This window comes from Phaenicophaeus curvirostris, assembly GCF_032191515.1.
Source record: "Phaenicophaeus curvirostris isolate KB17595 chromosome W unlocalized genomic scaffold, BPBGC_Pcur_1.0 scaffold_35, whole genome shotgun sequence".
Taxonomy (NCBI): Eukaryota; Metazoa; Chordata; class Aves; order Cuculiformes; family Cuculidae; genus Phaenicophaeus; species Phaenicophaeus curvirostris.
In genome coordinates this window covers 552476-579718 of record NW_027206664.1, presented here as the reverse complement: position 1 = coordinate 579718, position 27243 = coordinate 552476, and the positions used below count along the sequence as shown (strand labels likewise).

General features: G+C 49.6%; 1 protein-coding gene and 1 pseudogene across 1 annotated transcript; one reads left to right on the top strand and one right to left on the bottom strand.

Annotated features, from left to right (window-relative positions):
• Positions 1-5860: 5860 nt before the first annotated feature.
• LOC138733842 (acrosin-like) lies at positions 5861-8065 on the bottom strand (annotated as a pseudogene).
• Positions 8066-8209: 144 nt separating this feature from the next.
• LOC138733815 (src substrate cortactin-like) lies at positions 8210-26270 on the top strand. The gene is made up of 9 exons (XM_069881301.1): positions 8210-8333; positions 11203-11313; positions 11929-12039; positions 12933-12988; positions 14261-14371; positions 24390-24464; positions 24968-25078; positions 25514-25814; positions 26086-26270. The coding sequence occupies exons 1-8, from the start codon at positions 8210-8212 to the stop codon at positions 25769-25771; spliced, it is 957 nt and encodes a 318-aa protein (XP_069737402.1). The 3' UTR covers positions 25772-25814; positions 26086-26270.
• The last annotated feature ends 973 nt before the right edge of the window (positions 26271-27243 follow it).

The window sequence follows — 27243 nt, the reverse complement described above, 5'->3', positions numbered from 1 at the left end:
TTCAAAGCTGACATTACTTTTAGAGAAGGTCGCTTTTGATTAATTTATTGACTCAGAAAAAACTTGGATGAGTTCTGAAGTTGTCAAAATAAAGTGTTTTGATGTTCTCAAAGGAGAAAAAAATAATCTATTTTCCAGTTCAACTGACCTCTTGTTTGGAAATTGAAGCTAATTATCATGAAACTTTTCAAAAAGATGAATACTTTGAAATCAGATTTGGAAAGGAGACTAATCTCATGAGCATTGTTAGACTCTCACTTTCCAAGACAAGTTCCGGTGGAATCCTTTATGAAATCTCAGACATTGGCACTTCCCTCACCTTGACTCAGGATGACACAGGAGAAAACCACCTTGTCCTGCTAGCTGGCATCATCTCTCAGCCAAGGAGGCAAAAGCTTTTCCTCTTTCCAGGTTCACAGCAAATGGACCAGAGCAGTAGAACCAGCGTGACAGCAGCTGGCAGCGATAGACAAACAGCTCTGGGGGAACATGCGGGACACAAGTTCCCAAAAAGATGGGTTTTCAGACAATCCTTTTGCTGTTGACCCCATCCTGAGCAGACCCTGTTCTGTAGAAGGGAAGGAGACCTCCATGCTCTGTCACACACGGTGAGGCTGCTCTTAACTAGGGGCCGACTGCAGCGGTTGGTCCAGGGATCTGGAGAGCTGCAGTCAGCTCCCAGCTTCCACAATTCAGAATGTAAAATACTTGTTTGAAGACTGGGTACCAAGGGCTCACTGGCACCTTTCGGATAAGAGATGCTCCTCGATGCTGCTGGCCCTTCGGTTCCTGCCTGTGGGTGACTGGTGCACAGCAGGACAACAGCATCGCTTGTTACATCTTCTTTCTTGGGCAGATGATTAACCCGAAGTGTAAAGGTGGTGTGAAGGTGTCTCTAGCTGAACAACTCATCTGAAAACTTGAGCTGCTCTTGTCAAGGCTGCGGAGATCCAGCCTTCTCCCCTCAGTCCCCAGCCCCAGCTGATAGCCAGAAGCCAGGCAGCCCTCACAGGCTGAGGATCTGTGCTCAGCCTGGCTCGGCCGTGTTGACAGAGAACGGTCCACACTCTTCTTCTGGCATGGAACAGCTCCAGGCGAGCAGCAGAACGGATAGGAGCTGCCAGCCTCCCTGCTCTGCTCCAGACTGAGAGAGCTGCTGAGCACACGTGGCCTCTGGGCTTCGTAATCTCTAGCCACAAAGCTCTCCTCTATATTGCATTTGTGCTTATTGGAAGCGATTACATTTTCCTGGAAGGCTTTGGCCCCCTGGCTGCTGCCTGCGATGGCAACGCTCCTTCCCCGAACGGCTGCTGGCAGGAGGATTGGCAGAGTGACAGCCAGCAGGAGCTGGGAGCTCTCTGCCTTCGTGTCCTTGGAAGCAGCTGTGGAAGCTCCTGGCTCGCAGGAAGGTCGGATGGGCGGAACGGTGCTCCAGGGCAGAAGAAGAGGTGTTTCACTCCCAAGAGAAAGCATGCTGGGGATGAGTGCAGAGGGCGAGGAGGAAGAACGGTGCAGATGGTCTGCACTGGCTGCCTTGCCAGCCGGAGCCAAAAAACAGGATGGAGAATGTGACACCGTATCACATCAGGCATTTATGCAAAATTAGTGCTGTAGGACCAGCCAAGGTTCAGGGATTTGAAGGCTTCCTCAGAGCCAGGAAGGCTTCTCTGGACTTGCTTGGGATGTAGGTGGGTGAGCTATGGGACAGATCTCTAGCGCTTCACGCCGAACAGACTCACCGCTTGGCTTCGTGGCCTGCAAAATCGCTGCAGCCCTTCTCAGGGAGTGAGTCTTAGAATCATAGAATCATAGAATCATAGAATAACCAGGTTGGAAGAGACCCACTGAATCATCGATTATCAATAGGATCACCATTCCTATCAAACACTAAACCATGCCCCTTAGCACCTCGTCCACCCGTCCCTTAAACACCTCCAGGGAAGGGGACTCAACCCCCTCCCTGGGCAGCCTCTGCCAGGAACCAATGACCCTTTCTGTGAAGAATTTTTTCCTAATGTCCAGCCTAAACCTCCCATGGCGGAGCTTGAGGCCATTCACAGAATCACAGAATCACAGAATAACCAGGTTGGAAGAGACCCACCGGATCATCGAGTCCAACCGTTCCTATCAAACACTAAACCATATCCCTCAGCACCTCATCCACCCATGCCTTAAACACCTCCAGGGAAGGTGACTCAACCACCTCCCTGGGCAGCCTGTTCCAGTGCCCAATGACCCTTTCTGTAAAGAATTTTTTCCTAATGTCCAGCCTAAACCTCCCCTGGCGGAGCTTGAGGCCATTCTCTCTTGTCCTGTCCCCTGTCCCTTGGGAGAAGAGCCCACCTCCCTCCTCTCCACAACCTCCTCTCAGGTAGTTGTAGAGAGCAATGAGGTCTCCCCTCAGCCTCCTCTTCTCCAGGCTAAACACCCCCAGCTCTCTCAGCCGTTCCTCGTAAGACCTGCTCTCCAGCCCCCTCACCAGCTTTGTTGCTCTTCTCTGGACTCGCTCCAGAGCCTCAACATCCTTCTTGTGGTGAGGGGCCCAGAACTGACCCCAGGATTCGAGGAGCGGTCTCACCAGTGCCGAGTCCAGAGGGAGGATAACCTCCCTGGACCTGCTGGTCACACTGTTTCTGATCCAAGCCAAGATGCCATTGGCCTTCTTGGCCACCTGGGCCACTGCTGGCTCATGTTCAGTCGCTGTCAACCAACACACCCAGGTCCCTCTCCTCCAGGCAGTTTCCAGCCAGACTTCTCCTAGTCTGTATCACTGCACAGGGTTGTTGTGCCCCAAGTGCAGGACCCGGCATTTGGCCTTGTCAAACCTCATCCCATTGGTCTCAGCCCAGTGGTCCAGCCTGTTCAGATCCCTTTGCAGAGCCTCCCTGCCTTCAGCAGATCCACACTTCCACCCAGCTTAGTGTCATCCGCAAACTTGCTAAGGGTGCACTCGATGCCTTCATCCAGGTCATTGATAAAGACCTTGAACAGGGCTGGACCCAGCACTGAGCCCTGGGGACACCACTTGTCACTGGCCTCCAGCTGGAGTTAACTCCATTTCCCACCACTCTCTGGGCCCTCCATCCAACCAGTTTTCCTCCCAGGAGAGTGTGCGCCTGTCCAGGCCAGAGGTGACAGTTTCCTAAGCAGAATGCTGGGAGAAACTGTGTCAAAGGCTTTACTCAAGTCCAGGAAGATCCATCCACAGCCTTTCCCTCATCCAGCAGCCGAGTCACTTTGTCATAGAAGGTGATCGGGTTAGTTTGGCAAGACCTGCCTTTTGTGAACCCGTGTGGACTGGGCCTGATCACCTGGTTCTCTTGCATGTGCTTCATGATCGCACTCAAGATCACCTGCTCCATGACTTTCCCTGGCACTGAGGTCAGGCTGACAGGCCTGTAGTTCCCTGGATCCTCCCTGCGACCCTTCTTGTAGATGGGCACAACATCAGCCTCCAGTCCAGTGGGACTTCCCCAGTCTTCCAGGACTGTTGGAAGATGATGGAAGGGGGTTTGGCCAGCACATCCGCCAGCTCCTTCAATACTCTTGGGTGAATCCCATCCGATCCCATAGACTTGTGGGTCTCTAGTTGGGCTAGCAAGGCTCTGACCACCTCCTCTTGGATCATGGGAGCCTCATTTTGCTCCTCCAGCTCCTGGGTTTGTACACAGACGGAACTACTTTCTTTACAATTAAAGACTGAGGCAAAGAAGGCATTAAGTACCTCAGCCTTTTCCTCATCCCCTGTCACTGTTGTTCCTTCTGTGTCCAATCGGGACTGTATGGTCTCCCTAGTCCTCCTTTTATTATTTATATATTTATAGAAAGATTTTTTGTTATCTTTTACAGACTTGGCCAATCTGATTTCTAGTTGAGCCTTAGCCCTTCTGATTTTTTCTCTACACAGTCTCACTTCCCTCCTGTAGTCCCCCCAAGAGGCCTGTCCCCTCTTCCAGAGCCCATAAACATTTCTCTTCTTCTTGATATCACTCAAGATCTCTCTGTTCAACCAAGCTGGCTTTCTCCCCTGCCGGCTTTTTTTCTGGAACATGGGGATGGCTTTCTCCTGAGCTGCTAGGATTTCCTTTTTGAAGAGCTCCCAGCCCTCATGGGCTCCCTTGCCCTTAAGGACTGTCTCCCATGAGACTTTGCCAACCAGCCTTCTGAAGAGTTCAAAGTCTGCCCTCTGAAAATTTAATGCTACCGTCCTACTAACCACCCTCTTCACTTCACCTAGAACAGAAAACCCTATCATCTCATGGTCGCTTTGTCCTAGGCGTCCACCTACTGCCACATCCCCCACAAGGCCTTCTCTGTTCACAAACAGCAGGTCCAGGAGGGCACCCTCCCTTGTTGGTTCATTCCCCAGCTGTGCGAGGAAGTTGTCTTCCACGCACTCCAGGAACCTCCTAGACTGCTTCCTTTCTGCTCTATTGTACTCCCAGCAGATATCAGGAAGATTGAAGTCTCCCACAAGAACCTTGTTGCATCGATCTAGAGATTAACCCCAGCTGTTTATAGAAGAGCTTCTTCAGCTGCTTCTCCTTGGCTGGGTGGTCTGTAACAGACTCCCATCACAAAATCTACCTTCTGGTGGGCTCCTGTGATTTTAACCCACAGGCACTCAATCTCCTCATCGCCACAATCCATCTCAATGGTGTCCAAGTCCTCCCTTACAAAGAGGGCTACCCCGCCTCCTCTCCTGCCCTTCCTATCTCTCCTGAAGAGTTTGTACCCACCATAGCTGCACTCCAGTTATATGAGTCGTCCCACCACGTTTCCGTGATGGCAATGACATCATAGGCTCCTTGCCCTACGACAGATTCCAGCTCTTCCTTCTTAATCCTCCAGTTCTCCCAGTCAGATGGGTGTTCAGGCGGGCCAGTGACCCGGTGTGGGTTGCAGGCTGGAAGATCTCTCGCCTGTATCTGCGCCCACGAGACACAGAGTGGCGGCTGTTTCCTCAGCATGTGAATCCCTCCCCCACACCAAATCCCTCTGAATGTGCACAGTTGCCAGCAGATCCAGGCAGGTGTTTTACATTAGCACATAGATTTGAGGACACGCCTCAACTCCTGGGTTTAGTTCTGGGCCCCTCACTCCAAGAGGGACACTGAGGGGCTGGAGCGTGTCCAGAGAAGGGAACGGAGCTAGGAAGGGTCTGGAGAACAGGGGCTGTGGCTTGTGTTTAGCCTGGAGAAGAGGAGGTGAGGGGAGACCGCATTGCTCTCCGCAGCTCCCGAAAAGGAGGGTGGAGCGAGGTGGATGTTGGTCTCTTCTTCCAAGCGACAGGTGATAGGGCAAGAGGAAAGGGCCTCAAGGTGTGCCAGGGCAGGTTCAGGCTAGATATCAGGAAAAATTTCTGCACTGTAAGAGTTCTTGGCACTGTCAGGGGCTGCCAAAAACATCTAGACACACCTACTCAACCGAAACAAACTCTCCTGTGTCCCGCTAAGTGACCTAGAACCTCTCATTTATTCTCCCGTTGTCCCTCCTCACTCCTCCTCAGCCAGGCTCCACCTTGCCCTTTCCATGGCTCCCTTCCACCCTTACGAGCCATTCACCTCTACAACAACCCCCGTGTCAATCGTGGCCTTTGTTCAGTGGTTGGTACCATCCTCCTGGATGGATCCACCCGATCCACCCAAACCCTTTCCATGGTGATGGAGTCCAGCACCCAGCCTGCCGTGGGGTGAACGAGGCCACCTCCCAGCCTGCTGTGGAGTGAAGGACACCAGCTGCAACCCTGCAGGGGTGTGAAGGAATCCATCCCCAGCCATGCCGCCAGATAAAGGACTCCGGTTCCCAGCATGCCACCAGGCTAAAGAGGGAAATTCTTGAGACTTTGATTTAGCAGCAACTTTCAATTTATTGAGGTGGATCACAAAAGTAAATTAGCTATTATCTATTAACACTCAATCATCAGTTGGTCGACAAAGTAATTCTAAATTGTTCAGAAAGATTGGCTAGAAATGAATCAAAAACTTAACTGCAGATTCAAAACTGACAAGGGTCATTGCACCAGATCTTATCCATCGTGCTGCTCAAGCGTACATTTCCTTTATGGACTTCAGGATAGCCTGCAGCAGATTAACCAACTTTTTTATCTTCCGTCGTGGAACTGGACAGGGTGTCTTGCCCGTGTGTGTTGGCTGTGAGGTCGGTGCAGCCGCCCCTGCTGGGTTCATCCCCATCTTCACCAGGATCCAGTCTCGGAAGTGCTGCGTGGAGGTGTAGATCCCCGGCCGACGTACCCTGGCACAGCCTGTTCCCCAGCTGGTCAGTCCCACCAGCCAGAAGTGGTCCGAACGGCGCTTTTGCACATGAGAGGACCCCCGCTGTCCCCCTGCAGCAGAGGAGAGGGGATTGTGGGTGCTGGGGGGCCTCCGGCAGCATGAGGGCCGGCTCCCCCTCTCCCAGCAGCTGCCAGAGCTGTGTTCCCTCCACAGAAGGGCTCTGCTCCGCTGCAGAAGCTGGCAGAACCCGGTCTGGGAGGGGGTCGTTGGGTTTTCTCTCCTCTCTGCACGGCGTGACCCTGGCTGTGCGGAAGAGGGATGTTCCAGGATTGGCCCCTGGACCTGAGGGCGGCCAGGACCGCTGGGTGGGTTTTCTGGGCAGAGTCTGGAAGATGGGGAAGGGGAGGTGAGCCCCACGAGCAGTGGGATGGTTTGCGTGGCTGTGCCGGGGCTGCTGGTGCCGCTGGGACCCGACTCGTCGCCTGCTCCTACCTGACAGGTGTCGATGCCGCCCTGCGGGTATCCCGCACACAGGTTGTGGGGGTGGATGGCCCCGCGGTACCACCCGCTGCTGTTGCAAACGCGGGTGTCGATGAGGGGCACCTGGGCCTCCTGCAGCACGTGGGAGGTTCCGGCTGTGGGCACAGACAGAAATGAACATCCAGCGGCGTGTTGCCAGGTCTCCTCCTGCCCTGCCTGGGGTCGGCTTTGCCTCCGGAGAGGATTGTGCCGGTGTATCCCTCCCGTCTCGCCCTGGGGAATGGGGCAGGACCACCCCTCCAGGGGCAGACGCTGCCTCTCGCCCCTGCTGCCGGGACGCCCAACCCACCGCCCCAGGGTGCCAAGTGGGCGCTGGGGACACGAGTACTTTTGGGGAACTCACATTCCTCGTCGGTGGCGCCCCAGCCGCTGACGTAGCAGGGCGCGAGCTGCGACACTCGGATCAAGGCATCAGGCAGGCAGGCGAGCTGCATGTGGGAGCTGCACCGGACGGGCTGGTCCAGCTCCAGCAGGGCAATGTCGTTCCTCTGCGAGGTGGTGTTGTATTGTTCATGAATAATGAGCCGCTTTATGCTCCGTACTTGAGCCTTGGGGCCCAGTTGGGTCAGATCGGTGGCACCGGCCACCACACGCCACATCTCGGTGCTCCTGGAAGGCAAATGGAGAGCGGGGTGGGAGGGGGCACAGCCACGCGCTGCAGCAGCCCAGCAGTTCCCCGCTTTCTCCTTTCCAGGTGGGAGAGGAAAGCAGCGCTACGGAGCGACGAACACGGGGCTGGAGGCTGCCAGCGTTGCAGGGGAGTCCCTGTTCTCAGCTCCTCCTTACGTGGTCCTGGTGAAGCAGTGGGCGGCCGTGAGGACCCACTGTGTGCCGATGAGGGTCCCTCCGCAGACGTGCCCCGTGCCGGCTTGCCAGGGGCTCTGGATGCTGACGATCCAGGGCCAGGTGCCCGGCTGGGCATCTCTGCCCCCGACGACACGCGACTTGTCAGAATCGTAATCCATGGGCCGGTGTCCGCAGGTCCTGTGGAAACCAGAGGCTTGTGAGTGCCCTGCCGGGTGCCTCGCCACCGCTGGGGCTGAAGCTCGGCCGCCTTCCCTCGCGATGCGGCCAGGGAACGCCGTGGGGTGGGCGGGCATCCCCCCCTGCCTCAGCTTCAGCCCCGCAGAGGAGCTGTGCCAGCCCTGGGGAGCCGTGTTGTGGCCACGAGGGACCAGCGGGCGTCCTGCAGGGATCCCCGCAGCCCGGGACACTCACTCGCAGGTGTCCCCCGTGCCCTGCACGGGCCAGCACAGGGCCAGCAGCACGAGGACGAGGAGGATGCACATGCTTCCAGCAAGACGTGACACAGCGACAGGCGAGGGCTTCTTGCCACCAGGCAGCAGCCAACAGATGCCCGCGGCGCTGGTGCTGCCGGCGATGCCCTTGGCCACGGGATGAAGTCACAAAGACGTGGGTTGCGGGCACCCGGCATGGTGAGCTCGGGGCAGGGGGGCAACTCGGGACGTTCCAAGCAGAAGGGGAGGCAGGAGCTGGGGTCGGACGCCTCTGACAGACCCACCGAATGGTGGGTGACGGGGGGCAGCCGCCTCACAGGTGGCAGCGAGCAGGGAAATGCCACACACGGCGGCACGGCCTCTCTGGGAAGGGCGCTGCCACCCTGCTCCTGCAGCCGGGCCCCACCACGTCCTTCCCCCGGAGCATCCAGGACAGGGCTCCTACAGCTTCTCTGCTTAACACATTGCTGGTTTCAAAATGGATTTTTTGCAATGTGTGTTTTCAGTCTTACACTGCAATAAATCACAGCAATAAATGATGCGATGACTGCGTTCCTTTTCAGATCTAACTTTTCTTTAAAGATTGTGAGACACTGGGCTTGTGAGAATTAATTGAGAAGTTTTGCTGCAGCTGCTTTGTATGTTGAATTATCTCATCGTACAAAGCTGTCTTGTAAGATGTAGCTGGCTTAGGTGAGGAGATAACCTGAAGGGAGTGCCTGGATGTGGGTGGGTAATTGGGAAAAAAACCCCAAACCAAACAACATTGTTTGATTTACATGGTTCTTTGTCTGAAGTCCTGGGCTGCAGCGTGGGCAGCAGGGAGGGAGCGATCCGGCCCCTCCGTGCCTCTCTGGGAGACCTCGTCCGGAGTGCTGTGTCCAGTGCCGGAATCCTCAGCGAAAGGAGGAGATGGAGCTGTGGGAGCGAGGCCAGAGGAGGCCACGGAGATGATATGAGGGCTGGAGAACCTCCTGTACGAAGACAGGCTGGGAGAGATGGGGCTGTTCAGCCTGGGGAAGAGAAGGGAGACCTCAGAGCAGCTTCCAATAGGGGGAAGGTCTCCAGGAAAGCTGGAGAGGGGCTCCTTGTCAGGGAGGGCAGGGATAGGATGAGGGGGAATGATTTTCAGCTGAGAGAGGGTAAATTGAGGTGAGATCTTTGGGCAGCAGGGGTGGTGTGAAGGGCTGAGAAGCCCCTATCAGTCCAGGAGTGGGCGGGCACCTGTGTGGCACCACCAGACGAGGAGCAGGAGCCCATCTGAGCCCTAAGAGGAGGGTTGGTGGGACCAGACTTGTCCCTGAGGACAACTGGCATTCCTTCTCTTCTTCTTCCAGTCAGCGCTGGGCTTTGAATACAAGGGTGAGGTGGAGAAACACTCATCCCAGAAAGGCAAGTCCATACCCTGTACCGTCTGCTGTGGGGCAGCTTCTTTTGCTATCGCCCTCCTCCCACTTGTTTCAGAGTCCAGTTCCAAATTGGTCACTCTTGTAGCCCCATTCCCCGCTGTCCCGTCACCACCCTTTTTTACCCTCCACTGGTCTACATTTGGCTTTGACGGGAACTGTCACTGTCCAGCTCCACATTCTGGTCTCTAAATTGGAGAGATAAGGAGTTGACAGATGGACCACTTGGTGGAGAAGAAATCGACTGGATGGTCGCACTCAGAGAGTTGTGGTCAATGGCTCAATGTCCAAGTGGAGACTGGTGATGAGGTCTTGATGGACCTCTGTATGAGGATAGGCTGAGAGAGTTGGGTTTGTTCAGCCTGGAGAAGGGAAGGCTCCGAGGAGACCTTAGAGCAGCTTCCAGGACTGAAAGCTGGGGAGGGGCTCTTGATCGGGGAGGGGCTCTTGATCAGGGAGTGCAGGGATAGAACAAGGGTGGATGGTTTTAAGCTAAAGTAGGAGAGACTGAGATAAGATCTTAGGAAGAAATGTTTTCCTGTGAAGGTGGGGAGGCCCTGGCACAGGTTGATCAGAGAAATCATGGCTGCCCCATCCCTGGAGGTGTTCAAGGCCAGGTTGGATGGAGCTTGGAGCCCCTGATCCAGTGGGAGGTGTCCCTGCCCATCACAAAGGGGTTAGAACTGGATGATATTTAAGGTCCCTTCCAACCCAAACCATTCCATGATCCTATGAAATGTGGGTTTCAGCCCTTGCTGCATCTCCCAGAGTCCGTGGTTTTCATGTTTTCATTGTAACAAAGGTAAATCCCACAACAGGTTTCCGATTTCTTCTGTACTTTCAAGGGCTCAATATTCTCATTCACAGACCTTTTTAGAGACTGGAAGACCACAGGTTGAAGCCTTTGATCTGGAGATGCCTGAGTAGGGGGGTGGCCAAGCTGTCATTGCCCGAGTCATCCCCCTCACCACAAGAAGGATGTTGAGGCTCTGGAGCGAGTCCAGAGAAGAGCAACGGAGCTGGGGAAAGGGCTGGAGAACAAGTCTGAGGGCCCTGGGGGTGTTTAGCCTGGAGTAAAGGAGGCTGAGGGGAGACCTCATTGCTCTCTCCAACTCCCTGAAAGGAGGTTGTGGAGAGGAGGGAGCTGGGCTCTTCTCCCATGTGACAGGGGACAGGACGAGAGGGAATGGCCTCAAGCTCCACCAGGGAAGGTTCAGGCTGGACATCAGGATGAAATCTTTCCCGGAAAGGGTTACTGGGCCCTGGCAGAGGCTGCCCAGGGAGGGGGTTGAGTCACCTTCCCTGGAGGGTTTTAAGGGACGGGTGGACGAGGTGCTGAGGGACATAGGTTAGTGATTGATGGGAATGGTTGGACTCAATGATCCAGTGGGTCTCTTCCAACCTGGTGATTCTATGATTCTATGACTCTTGCTTTGGCTTTACGTCCTTGCCTGGCTGAGCTCCCACTGTCTCCCCAAACACCCTTGCCATGTTACTTTTCTTCCTTGCCCTCTCGGCCTCCTCTGTCTCCTGCTGCCACAGTCCCCATGACTCACACTTGCTTTGTGCACCCATTCTAATAGACTCTCATCCTCCATGGTCCTGATGGTGCTTCCTACCATCCACTCTGCCCCTTCCAAACCCCATTTCCTAGCTTTTTCCTTTGCCCCTGCTGCTCTTCCTCCTCCTTGGAGCTCCTCCCCGGTGCTGCTCCCCATCTTCTCCCCCTTCCCTCACCAACCCCATGCTCAGGGCACCATTTCATTCCGTGCACCACCTCAGATTACTCCAAGGGCTTCGGTGGCCGCTACGGCATGGAGAAGGACAAGGTGGACAAAGCAGCTGTGGGTTTTGACTGCCAGAGCCAGGCGGAGAAGCACGACTCTCAGAAAGGTGAGCTGGGGGAGCCCAGTGCTGCAGGCAATGTCAGGACTGGAGCTTGGGACTCTTCTTAGTGGGGCCGTGGAGCACTTGGGGTTTCCATGAATGGTGGAAAAGCCACAGGGAGCTGTTGGTTGCTCAACGCTTGGAGCAAGCGGATGGGACAGGTGAGGAAAGCCACTGGATGAAGAGGAGCAGCAGATTTCTATGGGCACAGGGATCTCCTGGGCAGTATAGAGACTATATGCCCAGAGAGGTGGTTGAGTCCCCTTCCCTGGAGGTGTTTAAGGGATGGGTGGATGAGGTGCTGAGGGACATGGGTTAGTGATTGATGGGAATGGTTGGGCTCGATGATCTGGTGGGTCTTTTCCAACCTGGTGATTCTATGATTCTATAGTCACCAAAGGGAGGGTGCAGGGAAACCCAGGTGGCTGCTCATAGCAGGTGGCATCCCAAAAAGCTATCGCTGCAGCCACCAGTGGGGAAACCTGGACTTGCTCCATGTCTTTCTCTTAAGTCCTGGGCAGGGAAAACTGTTACACCTGACCTTCACAGTGCTGCTACTTCTGTCTTTCCCTCCCTTGTTTGTTCTGTTCCACGCCACGACCCGGATGCCTGAGGCTGAAGATTATTCTGTGGGCTTTGGTGGGAAGTTCGGGGTGCAGAGGGATCGTCAAGACAAGAGTGCCCTTGGCTGGGACCACCAGGAGGAACTTCAACCCCATGCATCCCAAACAGGTAGGACAATGCTGCCAGAGCACGATTTCCTTGGAGCATGCACAGACCTAGAGCCAGTGGTTCGTACCTGAGAGAGTTCCTCCTGCTGAAAGCTGAATGTGGACACCACGTTGTGGAACCACCAAAACACAAGCATGAACTTTTCCAGAGAAGGCACATGCTTGGATCAGTGGGGGATATTGAATGCAAGATCCTGAATCCAAGCTTCCTAGACCATATTGTGCTTTCTCAGACAGGTTCGTTCCTGGTTATAAGCTCATTGGAAGGGTGAGTACATGGGAACCAAGCAAAGCAGATTCTAGGAGCAGCTTGACTGGCTTTTCATCCCAGTTCCTGGAAGCAGATTTGCCAACGTCCAGCACTGAAACCTGTGCACTTCATAGAATCACGGAGTGGTTTGTGTTGGAAGAGACCTCAAACCCCATCCAGTTCCACCCCCTGCCATGAGCAGGGACACTTCCCACTGGATCAGGTTGCTCAAAGCCCATCCAACCTGGCCTTTGAACACCTCCAGGGATGGGGTAAAAATTTCACTCAAAGGAATTAAGAATAAGCCTTAAAAGCTCTTGTCCATATAATTTTGCCTGTGTTGTCTCTGTTTAGTTCCATGTGTGATAAGAGTAGAATCATAGAATTGCTTGGTTGGAAAAGACCTTTGAGATCATCAAGTCATAGAATCATAGAATAGTTCAGGTTGGAAGGGATCTTAAATATCATCCAGTTCCAAGCCCCTGACGACACCTCCCACTGGATCAGGCTGCTCAAAGCCCCATCTAACCTGGCCTTGAACACCTCCAGGGATGGGGCAGCCACAGCTTCACTGGACAACCTGGGCCGGTGCCTCATCAGTCTTAGCATGAAGTCCAACCTCATTTTTGTTTTTTCCCATACAGACTATTCCAAGGGGTTTGGAGGCCGCTATGGGGTCCAGAAGGACAGGGTGGATAAGGTAAGACCACGTGCTGCAGCTTGAAATTGTTTCCTGCTCATCAATGCTCTTTGTGTTGCTACAAGGGAAGAAGCTTCCAAGCTGGAGATGTGATCCCAGTGCTGCGTGTGCACTACTGCAAGGGAAAGGGAACTCGTGTGGTTTAAATAGAAGAGGGTGTGGAGGAGTCCAGACTGGGGGGACAGATTTTTTTTCCATTCTCAGCTGCTTTTGAACCATTCCACTCTCAGACTGAACCATCACCCACCTCTTTCTCTGGATCACTGAAGGCTGGATCCCACCTGCACTTTCCTTTTTGTATGAAAGTAGATAAAACCCCTTGATCCCACTTCTTTTTTGCTGCAAATGCCCTAGGGATCATAGAATCATAGAATAGTTTGGGTTGGAAGGGACCTTAAAGCCCATCCCGTTCCAACACATCCAACTAGATCAGGCTGCCCAAGCCCCATCCAACCTGGCCTTCAACATCTCCAGGGATGGGGCAGCCACAGCTTCCCTGGGGAACCTCTACCAGGGCCTCACCACCCTCATCGTGAAGAATTTCTTCCTAATGACTAATCTAAACCTTCCCTCTTCCAATTTAAAGACATTCTCCTTCATCCTACCACTCCAGGCCCTTGTAAGAAGTCGCTCCCCAGCTTTCCTGGAGCCCCTTCAGATACTAGAAGGCTGCTCTAAGTTCTTCACAGAGCCTTGTCTTCTCCAGGCTGAACAACCCCAACTCTCTCTTCTTCATGATGAGGGTGGGGAGGCCCTGGCACAGGTTGCCCAGGGAAATTGTGGCTGCCCCCTCCCTGGAGGTGTTCTAGGCCAGGGTCCAGAGGAGGCCACAAAGTCAGTGGAGGGTTTAGAGGGAAGTCGTATGAGAAGCAGCTAAAATCACCTGGTCTGTTCAGCCTGGAGGAGGCTGAGGGGAGACCTTGTCATGGTCTAGAGCTTCCTCATGAGGGAAGAGGAGAAGCAGGCACTGAGCTCTTCTCTCTGGTGACCGTTGACAGGACACGGGGGAATGGCAGGAAGATGCCAGGGGAGGGTTAGGTTGGATATTAGGAAAAGGTTCTTCTCCCATAGGTGATGGAGCGCTGGAACAGCTGCCCAGGGAAGCCATCACGGCTCCAAGCCTGATAATATTCCAGAAGCATTTGGCCAGCTCCCTCAGGCTCATGGTGTGAATGTTGGGGTTGTCCTGTGCAGGACCAGGAGTTGGACTGGATGGTCCTTGCAGGTCCCTTCCAACTCAGGACATTCCATGGTTCTGGCCTCTTCTCGCAGGTGACAGGGGACAGGATGAGAGGGAAGTTAGCAGAGGAGGAGAGCAGAAGGCAGGCGGAGGAGGAGCGAGTGAGGTGTCAGGCTCGGGAGAGCGAGCCAGCTCGGTGGAAGGTGAGCCATGGCCATCCTGCGGTGTCCTCCAAGGCTTGTGAAGCAGACTTTTCCTTTCAGCTCCATCTCCTTCCACCTGGTCTCTTTACAGTAACCTCCTGCCTGAAGTGCTTCCCTGCAACTGCCAGGGTCTTTGCTCCTCTGCTTCTCTCTTGTGAGTCCTCATCTGGAGGACTGTGCCTAGTTCTGGAATCCTCAAGAGCAAAAGGGGATGGAGCTGTTGGAACTGGTCCAGAGGAGACTACAAGGATGATGTGAGGGCTGGAGCATCTTCCATATGAGGACAGGCTAACAGAGTTGGGGTTGTTCAGCCTGGAGAGGAGAAGGCTCCGAGGAGACCTCGTACTGACCTTCCAGTACTTGAAGGTGCTAGGAAAGTTACACTTAAAGTAGGATAAAACACTGATCATTGACTAATCAAGAACTAAGACAGAATATAAGAATTGCATGATTCTGTTGATTCTTAACGTATCCTAGCAACAGACCCCAAGGTACTTGCTCAAAAGACTTTATGTGACAATAGGATCCAAGTGTGCTTAGGAAAAGTACATACTAGCTACCCTACCCAAGTAGAACATACACCTGCAACAGCCAAAAGACCATCATAAATCTTGTGAAAGACAGAAGAATAGGTTTCAGGAGGCAAGAAAGATATACCTGAGCGGTCAAGTGGAGATAAGTGTGGGCCCAGCCAAGAAAAATCGACGAGTTTGCCAAAAGAACAAGAAGTAATAAAGACAATGCGAGGAAGACTATTTACTTCATCTGAGGAAGACTACTTACTTCATCAGGACGACCCCCAGAGGGGGCTACGCAGGCGCAATAGAGACTGATGTCGCAATAAAGCGATGAAGTAACCTACCTATGCATATGTATTAGATAATGAAGTCACCTGTTGAATATACAATAGATTGCGAAACTTTTAGAGAATAAAAAGCGGACGCGATGTGACGGTCTTTGGAACCAGATCTGGGTGCGTACCCCTGGTTCCCGGGGCCTCGAAATAAAGCACCACATATAACCTCCTAGTGTGGTTATGTGTTTGTCATTCTGCTAACAGTTTTTGGCGACCCAGGTGGGACCTCGCGGGCATTGCTGAGGCGGCTCGCGCATCGATCCTGCTCCAGCCGGCACCGAGTGATTCTCGGGGAGCCATCGACCGCGACTGACCTCCGCTGCTCCCGACGGACCAGGGATATTGGTAAGACACGGTGCTTTATCTGGAATGGTACCATTTGGGGTCTGGTAAAGCCTGCCTGTCAGACGCGGCGAAAGCTGCGCTTGGTTGGGCTCAGGGGTCTGGTAAAGCCTGCCTGTCAGACGCGGTGAAAGCTGCGCTTGGTTGAGCTCAGGGGTCTGGTAAAGCCTGCCTGTCAGACGCGGCGAAAGCTGCGCTTGGTTGGGCTCAAGGGTCTGGTAAAGCCTGCCTGTTAGACGCGGCGAAAGCTGCGCTTGGTTGGGCTCAGGAGCTCCGACGGGAAGCCTAGGCGCCGTCCGTAAGACAGCGGCGAAAGCTCTGCAGGTTCGGCATCAGTGGTCTGGTCTGGTAATTCCGGAATTCTGGTATTTCTGGTATTTTGTAGTTTTGTTCTGCTCTCAGTAATTTATACTTTCCTGTCTAGTTAATCCATTTTAAGCTGTTTGTGGTAAAAAGAGAAAAAAAGAGAAAAAGAAAGAAAAACTAAAAAAAAAAAAAAAAAAAAAAGAGAAAAAAACAAACAAACAAACAAAAAAAAAAACAACAAAAACTCAACCACAATGTCAATACCTAAGTCATCTCCATTAGGATGTATTTTGAGCCACTGGAAGGAGGGAAGATTTGGGCAGGATATGCAAAAAGGAAAGTTGATTGAATATTGTAATGTCTGGTGGACACAATATGAATTAGAAGACCAGGTTCATTGGCCAGAAAATGGGACTCTAGATTATAATACGATTTTTCAGTTAATGTTGTTTTGTAGACGAGAGGGAAAATGGGATGAAGTACCATATGTAGAACTGGTTTTTATTTTAAGGCGGAATGATGAATGGAAAAGAGCATGCGGACTAATGGTTGTCAGTGTAAAATCAAATGGGCAATGTCATGGTTGTGTGGCTGAAAAAAGTGCATAAAATGTTTAGCAGTAGAAAATGCTTCATGACATCAGCAAGATGATGATTTTGATTTATTGATAACCCCCTCAGCCCCAGACCCCAGGGAGGGGGGATCGGGTAATGAGGAGAGGGACAGAAAGGGGGGGGATTAAAAATGCGAATATGAGGAGGAACAGGTTTATCCAGGTACTCCGATCTCTCATCGAACGTGGCAAAGAGAAATCCAGGGGAGGGAGGCTGGACGTCAGCCATCTAAGGCATTACTAGCACCACTGCATCAGGGGGTCGGAGCGGAGGGTCCGGTATATGTTAAAGTGCCTTTTACGCCAGGAGATTTGATGCTTTGGAAACAGTCTGCTGGAGTTTATCGAGAAAACCCAGACAAGGTAGCAAGGGTAATAAAAATGATTCTAAAGACTCAGAATCCTGATTGGGATGATATTCAGGTGTTATTGGACACTTTGATGGATTCTACAGAAAAGGAGATGGTTCTGGGAAATTATGGAAACCAAAGCTGACTAGATTTAGAAAGCAGTGAACCCCTAGTGAAAATAAAATTAGGAGGGGAAGAGGTGCAATTTTTGGTGAATACTGGCGCAACATATTCAGTTTTAAATGATTTGTATGGAAAAATAGGAAACAAAACTACTACAATAGTAGGGGCCACAGGGAAAGAGGAAATACGGCCATTCATGCGACCCTTAGAGTTACGATTTGGGGGAAAGGAATTAACACATGAATTCTTATATGTACCCGACTGCCCGGTTCCTCTTCTGGGAGGGGCTTGTTATCTAAACTAAATGCAAAAATCAACTTTAAAAATGGAGAATTGATTATGCAAGTCCCAGAATCGAACGTAGGAAAGATTTTAGTAGTGAAGGAAAATCCCAAACCTCAGATACCCAAGAAGGTAGAAGAGGCAGTAATCCCTACAGTTTGGGAAACAAGTATACCAGGAAAATCAAAAACTGCTCAACCGGTAATAGTGGAGTTAAAAGAGGGAGCAAGGCCAGTACAAATAAAACAGTATCCCATAAAATGGAAGCCCGATACGGAATAGTAGAAATCATTGAAAATTTTTAAAATTTGGAATATTGGAGGAATGTGAGTCAGAATATAATACTCCGATCTTTCCAGTAAAGAAACCAAATGGGGAGTATAGGTTAGTACAAGATCTGAGGGCCATCAACAATATTACGAAAGATATACATCCAGTCGTAGCTAACCCATATACATTGTTGACATCTGTGAAGGAAAAATATAAATGGTTTACAGTAATTGATTTAAAAGATGCCTTCTTCTGCATTCCCCTTGACAAAGATAGTAGGAAACTTTTTACTTTTGAGTGGGAAAACCCATATAATGGACGAAAAACGCAACTCACGTGGACGAGGCTCCCACTAGGATTCAAGAATATCCCAACTCTTTTTGGAAACCAACTGGCGAAAAAATTGGAGATCTGGACTACGCAAGGAAAAATTCAGGTACCAAGAACACAGTATCTTTTGTTACAATATATAGATGACATATTCCTTGCAACAGAACAAGAATCATTATGCATACAAGTGACTATTGAGATTTTAAACCAACTGGGCCTAATTGGATACAAGGTTTCAAGAGAAAAAGCTCAAATTGCATGCACAACTGTATTTTATCTTGGATGTGAGATAACACAGGGACAACGAAGGTTAGGAACGGATCGTGTTAGAGCAATTTGTGCGATTCCAGAACCCCGGAACTTGCATGAACTGAGGACATTCTTGGGAATGGCAGGGTGGTGTAGGCTGTGGATAATGGACTATGGACTTATAGCAAAACCTCTGTATGAGGCACAAAAATTGCCTAATCTCATTTGGGAGAGACCTCAAAAGGAGGCCTCTAAGAAACTAAAAGAGGCCTTGACTAAGGCACCAGCATTGGGCTTATCGGATTTAACAAATACTTTCCAGTTGTTCGTTCACGAAAGACAACGATTAACACTGGGTGTCTTAACACAGAAATTAGGAAGCTGAAAACGACCAGTGGGATACTTCTCTAAACAGTTGGACCCCGTTAGTGCAGGTTGGCCATCCTGCCTGAGAGCCGTAGCAGCAACTGTAATTCTGATACAAGAAGCCAGAAAATTGACTCTAGAAAAAAACATTGAAGTTTATATACCTTACATGGTGTTAACAGTCTTAAAACAAAAAGGGGGGCATTGGCTTTCCCCTAGCCGAATGATGAAGTTCCAAGCCATACTCACTGAACAGGATGATGTAAGTTTGAAAACAACTAACCTGTTAAACCCAGCAGCCTTTTTAGGTGCAGCAACAGAAGATGGTCCTTTGGAACATGATTGCATAGAAGTCATAGAACACACATATGCAACGAGAGCGGACTTGAAAGATACTCCAATCGAACAGCCTGATCAAGAGCTCTTCACAGACGGGAGTAGCTTCGTGGAGAATGGGACGCGGTATGCAGGATATGCCGTGACCACACAGAGCATGGTAATAGAAGCACAGGCCCTACCGGTGGGGACCTCAGCACAACAGGCAGAAATAATAGCCCTCACAAAGGCATTAGAATTAAGCAAAAATAAACGAGTAAACATATGGACAGATTCAAAATATGCCTTTGAAGTAGTTCATGTACACGGAGCTTTATGGAAAGAACGAGGATTATTATCCTCGCAGGGAACCAATATAAAATACCAAAAGGAAATTTTAAACTTGATATCTGCTGTGCAATTACCGGAGCAGGTAGCGATCATGCATTGCAAGGCACATCAAGGAGGAGACTCTAAGGTGGCTGAAGGAAACGCATTGGCAGATCGAACGGCTCGGCGGATAGCACGACAGGTACAGACGATGATAGCCTTGATACCTACCAAGGTAAGCCCTTTACAAGATTACCTGACACAGAAACCGAAATACTCGGAAGAGGACAAGAAATTGGCCAATTTAATGAAGGCAAACCTAAATTCTGAAGGATGGTACGTAACTACAACTGGACAAATAATTGTACCTCCTGTCATTATGCGGGCAATTCTACAGGCAGAACATCAAAAGTGCCATTGGGGAGCAGAAGCATTAGTGACTTATCTGAAACGAAGCATAATTTCGGCACAGATGTTAACAATGGCAAAATCTGTAAATTCAAAATGTGAACTTTGCTTGAGGAATAGTCCTGTGGTTAGGAGGAGAGTAGAAATAGGACACATCAGAGTAGGCATGGAACCAGGAGATTATTGGCAAATAGACTTTGTAGAATTACCTAAAGCTCAAGGGTACAAATATTTGTTAGTCGGGGTTGACACTTTTTCTGGATGGCCAGAAGCCTTTCCCTGTCGCACCAATCAAGCCAAAGAAACAGTGAAATGGTTGTTGAGGGAAATTATCCCTAGGTTTGGGGTTCCCTTAGGTCTATCGTCTGATAGGGGACCACACTTTGTAGCCACAATTGTACAAGAAGTAAGTAAGGCATTGGAAATTTCCTGGAGTCTCCATACCCCATGGAGACCACAATCTAGTGGACAAGTAGAAAAGATGAATCAGACGATAAAAAGACAGGTCAGTAAAATATGCCAAGAAGCTAAAATTCAATGGCCCCAGGCATTACCAATAGCCCTTCTAAGAATAAGGATAAAGCCTAGGAGTGGGATGGGACTGAGTCCTTATGAAATCCTCTTTGAGAAACCATATGAGTCGCCACAACCAAACCCAAACATACATATTAAAGGACACCAAGATGTGTACAACTATATGTTATCTCTTAATAGAACTTTGACACAGCTACGAAGGGCCTTGATCTGGAACCGTCCGGTGTCATTAGAGAATTCAGTACACGAAATTAAACTGGGAGACCAGGTCTACGTCCGCGATTGGAGTGAAGAGCCACTGAAAGAACGGTGGAATGGACCGTACCGGGTGCTGCTAACAACTTTCACTGCGGTAAAGGTAAAAGGAATAGACTCTTGGATCCACTACACACGAGTAAAGAAGGCACCCAAGAACTGGAGAGTCGAAGTAGTTGGACCAACGAGACTGAAGCTGAAAAGCAAGTAAAATGTCGTACTTCGAGTACGGGACTTTGATTATAGTTTGGTCCTTGATACCTATAATAGGTGTCACATCTCTAGAAATTTCATGTAAGAGAGAAACAAGCAAGTATACCATTGGACAAAATGCCATTCTGTCTTGCAGGTTTCAAAGTCATGTCCCAATGAAAAGGAAATTAATTCAGATTTTTTGGGAAAAGGTGTCTAAAACTTGTGGAACACCTGAAACAATCCATGATAGCAAAGATTTGGGGTTAGATGGTTACAAACAAGAACTATGAGGGACATGGAAACTTAAAGGGAAAGTATCGAACAAGTTTTATCCGCGAAATCCCATACGAGGTGAGACAAAACTGGAGCTGACGAATTTAACTTTGACTGACCAAGGAAAATATAGGTGTTTTGCGGGAGCAGGAAATAATGTAGACTATGGAGAAAGAACACTGATAATAAATCCCCTTCAAGACCATGGAATAAAAGCAGGGCATACACATTATCCGGCTCCTCTGGGTAGTGAGGCACTTATTTACTGCCTCCTAGAGGACCCCCAGCCTGAGAAATTTGGATGGATAAAAGAAGGAAAAGCAGTTCTAAGTGATAAAAGACATTCAATAGAATTGAGACTGAGAGGAATGTTAGTCCAGATTATTAAAGGGATAAAAAGATCCGACTTGGGAACTTACAGATGCCAATATCAAAATGCTACTACCTTTGGATATAGCGAAATCAATATTACTGAAGCCAGAGTGAAACGAGCCATAGAACTGACCCAGGCACCCCAAGAGATTTATGTTCAAAAGAAAGATGCTGAAGAAAATTTGATGATTGGGTTAATCAAAGATTTTGCTAAAATGCAAAATACAAGTAAGATTACAGCATGCTTGCCTTTACCAAAAACGGCTGGAGAACCGATAAGCTGGGAAATATTGACTTTCCCACTCCCAGAGGTAAAAAGAATAAAACCGAATGTAAACAAATAATAACACCCATACAGAAAAAACAGAAAATAAGTATAAGAAGAGAGTGGAGAACTGCAAGAAGTCAAAGCAATTGTGAAAAATTACCAAATTATAAGTTCACACGTATCGGACGATTTAAAGATGTAAGATGGTGTTCATATGATGAAATAAAGGAAATAGTGAGGGAAAGAAATACAATGGAATGGGTGTGCCAGAAAAGAAATGATACAGAACAAAATTAAGACACAGTTTGGTCAACAAGTATTTTACAAAAATTCCAATACGGAGGAAAAACATCTTAATATTTTAAATGGACAGGAAAACAAAGTAGTGACAAATTACCAGTAAATGGCCGGATCAGTAGAGATCCTATTGATAGCGTTCCATAGTAGAATTGTTCTAAAATTTTAGATTGTGACCTAGACCCTGAAAAGATCACCATACCTCCAGTTAAAATGGCTCTAATAATAGGGTGTGCCTGTCGGGGATTTAAGGTCGGGGGAAAGGTAATACAAGTACCAGTTAATGGAATAAACTGTAAATATTCAACAGTACGCAGTATGGGTAATTTTGTTTGAGCATCTAATGATGGAACTTGGACTACACATTTATCAATGGAGGGTCCAGTTAAAGAAATAACTCTGGGGTTGCCTACCCTGTGCCCAATTTGGAAGCGATCCCCCTTCAGAGGTAAATTGGAAACTTTACAAATTCGTGCTAAAAGAGACATAAAAAATGATATTAAAGACATAGATGACACTTGGCAGAAGCCTGAGACAGGAGTTAAAGTGGGATGGGCATTAGAATCCCTTTTTGCCCAAATAGCGACGTATCGTAACAGAGAAATGATTTACAAACTAATTGGACAAACTGAAAGATTGGCAAAAATAACAAAGAAGGGATTTCGAGATTTAAACTTGCAACTACAGGCGACAACGAAAATGACTTTGCAGAACAGAATGGCATTAGACATGCCCTTGTTAAAAGAACATGGTGTCTGTGGATATCTCAAAGATCGAACTGATCACTGCTGTGTGCATATACCTAATGTCACAGCCGATGTGGAATATGATATCTCGCAATTGAGAAAAATAGAAGAAAAAGCTGAAAAAAAGAAAGAAGAAATTGGTCAAAATTGGGTTGGGGCATTATTTAATAAATTAAGCATCCATCTTACTGGCTGGATACACTCTCTCATTCAAACGTTATTCACACTTTTGCTTATATTCCTTACAATCTATCTGTTGTATTTGTGTATCCGGAGAGAAATTACTCGCAAACAAAACTGGACACACAAAATTATTGGAGCAGTGACACGAAAATATCCACAGCACCCAATACCCCCATCAACTTACCAAGAAACAGTTACATGAAATGAAAATACTTGCTAAGGTGAAGTATTTTCAAAGGGGGGAAATGCTAGGAAAGTTACACTTAAAGTAGGATAAAACACTGATCATCGACTAATCAAGAACTAAGACAGAATATAAGAATTGCATGATTCTGTTGATTCTTAACGTATCCTAGCAACAGACCCCAAGGTACTTGCTCAAAAGACCTCATGTGACAATAGGATCCAAGTGTGCTTAGGAAAAGTACATACCTAGCTACCCTACCCAAGTAGAACATACACCTGCAACAGCCAAAAGACCATCATAAATCTTGTGAAAGACAGAAGAATAGGTTTCAGGAGGCAAGAAAGATATACCTGAGCGGTCAAGTGGAGATAAGTGCGGGCCCAGCCAAGAAAAATCGACGAGTTTGCCAAAAGAACAAGAAGTAATAAAGACAATGCGAGGAAGACTATTTACTTCATCTGAGGAAGACTACTTACTTCATCAGGACGACCCCCAGAGGGGGCTACGCAGGCGCAATAGAGACTGATGTCGCAATAAAGCGATGAAGTAACCTACCTATGCATATGTATTAGATAATGAAGTCACCTGTTGAATATACAATAGATTGCGAAACTTTTAGAGAATAAAAAGCGGACGCGATGTGACGGTCTTTGGAACCAGATCTGGGTGCGTACCCCTGGTTCCCGGGGCCTCGAAATAAAGCACCACATATAACCTCCTAGTGTGGTTATGTGTTTGTCATTCTGCTAACAAAGGGGCTCCAGGAAAGCTGGGGAAGGACTGTTCCCAAGGGCTTGGAGTGATAGGACGAGGAGCAACGGGGATAAACTGGAGAGGGGCAGAGTTAGACTGGACATCAGGAAGAATTTCTTCACCATGAGGGTGGGGAGGCCCTGGAGCAGGTTGTCCAGGGATGCTGTGGATGCCCCAACCCTGGAGGTGTTCGAGGCCAGGTTAAATGAGGCTTTGAGCAGCCTGATCCAGTGGGAGGTGTCCCTGCCCATGGCAGGGGGGTTGGAACTGGATGATCTTTAATGTCCCTTCCAACCCAGACTATTCTCTGATTCTCTGATTCTATTGAACTTCACAGTTGTCACCATATTTTCCCTTCCAGCACACAGTCAAGGATGTTCCCTCACCTAGCCATGATCTCCTGCGCTTTAGCCTAGGCTCCCTCTTGCCTCTAGTATCATAAAATCATAGAGTCACCACCAGGTTGGAAGAGACCCACCGGATCATCAAGTCCAACCATTCCCATCAGTCACTAACCCGTGTCCCTCAGCACCTCGTCCACCCGTCCCTTAAACCCCTCCAGGGAAGGGGACTCAACCCCCTCCCTGGCCAGCCTGGGCAGTCTGTCGCAGATGGATTGTGAATGGTCCGTGTTTATACTGCCAACCTCATCTAGGAAGCTGTGTCTCTAGGTGGGCAGATACTGACTTAGGCATAGTTCTTTCTGAAGATGTGAGCCCATCAGTCTTTGAGTCATACCACACAAAATTGAAACTCATCTTCTCCTTATTTCTGTGCAGAAGAATGCTTTATAACAAACGTTACTCCGAACTCAGGGGGAACTAAGAGAAGCCTCCCAGCAGCTAGAGCAGCTCAGGCAGGAGATGAAAGAGCAGCGAGAGAACGGGCAGGTAAGTCTGACTAGAGGCTAGGTTGAAAGAACAGGCAGGTGGCAATGGGATGTGAGCTGCGAGAGCCAACTAACAGAGCAAAGGGAAGTAACAAGAAATTGCAATGCAAGTTGTAGGACTGAGAAGGCAAGGACAAATGCAAGCTGGGCAGGTAATAGATAGAGAACAGCCCTGCTGGGAAGGGTTTTGGGTTGCTTGGGGATGAGAAGCTCAACATGAGCCGGCAGTGCGTGTTTACAGCCTAGAAAGCCAACCATATTGTGTGCTGCATGCATACCCAAAGCATTCTAGGATTCTATGATTGTACTTTACTGCAGGCCCTGAAAGCACAGAGCATGGTAAGCTCCAGTGATCAGCAACAGGAAGGAAAGGTTACAACAGAAGCAGAGCTGGGTAGAAAAGCAGAAAGAGGTGGCTGAATGAATGTGATGTTGAGACAGAAGGACAAAAATGTTGTAGCTGTTGGCAGGTCCCAGTAACACATTCTCCACTTGTGTTTATAGAACGTCACAGAAAAGCTGCAGACAGAACTGCAGGGAAGTCAGAGCGAGATCAAGGCCATCAAAGAGGAAATGAATATCCTAGTTCAGCAGAGGAATGCTCTGCAAAAACAAGTGACTGAAATACTGATAGGTACTCCAGTCCTCAAACAGGCGGTCTCTCCCCTTCCTGCCTCTCCATTGCAGAGCAGGCTCATGGGGATATCCCTCTGACTGCCATCATAGTGTGGTCTCCATCTCGGCTGGTCTGAAGGAGACTTACTGGTCAGCTGCTGCCCTGGACAAATGGGCTCGTCCTTTTGCTTGATCACCAGCAGTCATCAAAATGGATTTCTGCTGGCCAGTTACTGCTAGCCTTCTTTTCTAAGGTGGTTCCTCAGACAGATGTGGTGACCCACTTGAGTTTTTAAACAAGTTGTCTGTATCCGTTGTCAATCTGGTACTGCCACAATGGGGTGAAATTTAAAGCTGTTCTTTTCCTCACAGGATATGATATGACTGACAGTGACAAGCTGTAGTATTTCACTACTTTGTTATGTTTTACTTCAGGTGGAAGAGTTGTCATCTGAGCTTGCAACCTCCAAAGAGTCGCAGCAACTGATTTGCCACAAAGCTCAGCAAGATCTGAATGAGGCACGGGAAGTGTCAAGAAAGAAGATGCTGGAGGCTGTGCACCTGCAGAAGATCCTGGAGGAGAAGAGGAGTCAATGGGAGGAGGTGGAACGTCAGAACAGGGAGCTGCAAGCATGTCTAAAGTCCCTGGAGATGAAGAAGAGTCAAGGGAAGAAGTGGAGCATCACAACATGAAGTTTCAGACTTCCCTAAAGGTCCTTGAGAGTGAGAATGCCAGGTAAATGGAAGCCTGTGAGACTCTCCGTTCTGTTAAATGGGTTTCCTCTTTCAGATCTTTGCATACGTAAGTGGCTCTGGCAGCATTTCATAAAAAGCAGAGTTCTGAACTCTCCATGCAGATGGGTTTCGTCCTCTTGATTTTGTGTTTCATTTTTTTTCCTTTAATCCTCCAGTTAGAGTTTCCCTGAAGACAGTGGCTTTTGGAGTAGTCCTAAGAGTTTATTAACTGTTATACCATGTAGTAATGAGTTGGGTGCTCTCTCTTTCAGGCTGAATCAGTCTCTGAAAGAGAAAGAAGTGAAGGTCAGAACCCTGGAAGAAAACAACCTTGCCCAGCACAAGGAGGTGTCTCGGCTTCTTTCTGCTATTGAGCAGAGCCGGCAGCAATATTCAGATGACAGAAGAGAAATACAAGCACTCCACAACCAGGTAACCTATGCACTAGCATCCTCTTCTCCCAGGACATGGAATAACACCTTCAGGCTGTAGGCCCCTCTCTATTTCCCCTCCCAACAACACACGCTCCTTCTTATTTTGCCTAGTCTTTGCCCATCGAAGTCAAGGCTGGATCTGCCTCTATTCTCCCCTGTTCCTTGGTGGTTCTTGGTATTAAATCTCTGAGGATCATAGAATCATAGAATAACCAGGTTGGAAGAGACCCACCGGATCATCGAGTCCAACCATTCCTATCAAACACTAAACCATGTCCCTCAGCAACTCGTCCACCCGTGCCTTATACCCCTCCAGGGAAGGTGACTCAACCCCCTCCCTGGGCAGCCTCTGCCAGGGACCAATCACCCTTTCTGTGAAGAATTTTTTCCTAATGTCCAGCCTAAACCTCCCCTGGTGGAGCTTGAGGCCATTCCCTCTCATCCTGTCCCCTGTCCCTTGGGAGAAGAGGCCAGCACCCTCCTCTCTACAACCTCCTTCCAGGGAGCTGTAGAGAGCAATGAGGTCTCCCCTCAGCCTCCTCTTCTCCAGGCTAAACACCCCCAGCTCTCTCAGCCGTTCCTCATAAGGCCTGTTCTCCAGCCCCTTCCCCAGCTTTGTTGCTCTTCTCTGGACTCGCTCCAGAGCCTCAGCATCCTTCTTGTGGTGAGGGGCCCAGAACTGAACACAGGATTCGAGGAGCGGTCTCACCAGTGCCGAGTCCAGAGGGAGAAGAACATCCCTGGACCTGCTGGCCACGCCATTTCTGATCCAAGCCAAGATGCCACTGGCCTTCTTGGCCACCTGGGCCCCTGCTGGCTCATGTTCAGTCGCTGTCAACCAACATCCCCAGGTCCCTCTCCTCCAGGCAGTTTCCAGCCAGACTTCTCCTAGTCTGGAGCTGCTCGGGGTTGTTGTGCCCCAAGTGCAGGACCCGGCATTTGGCCTTGTTAAACCTCATGCCATTGGTCTCAGCCCAGTGGTCCAGCCTGTTCAGA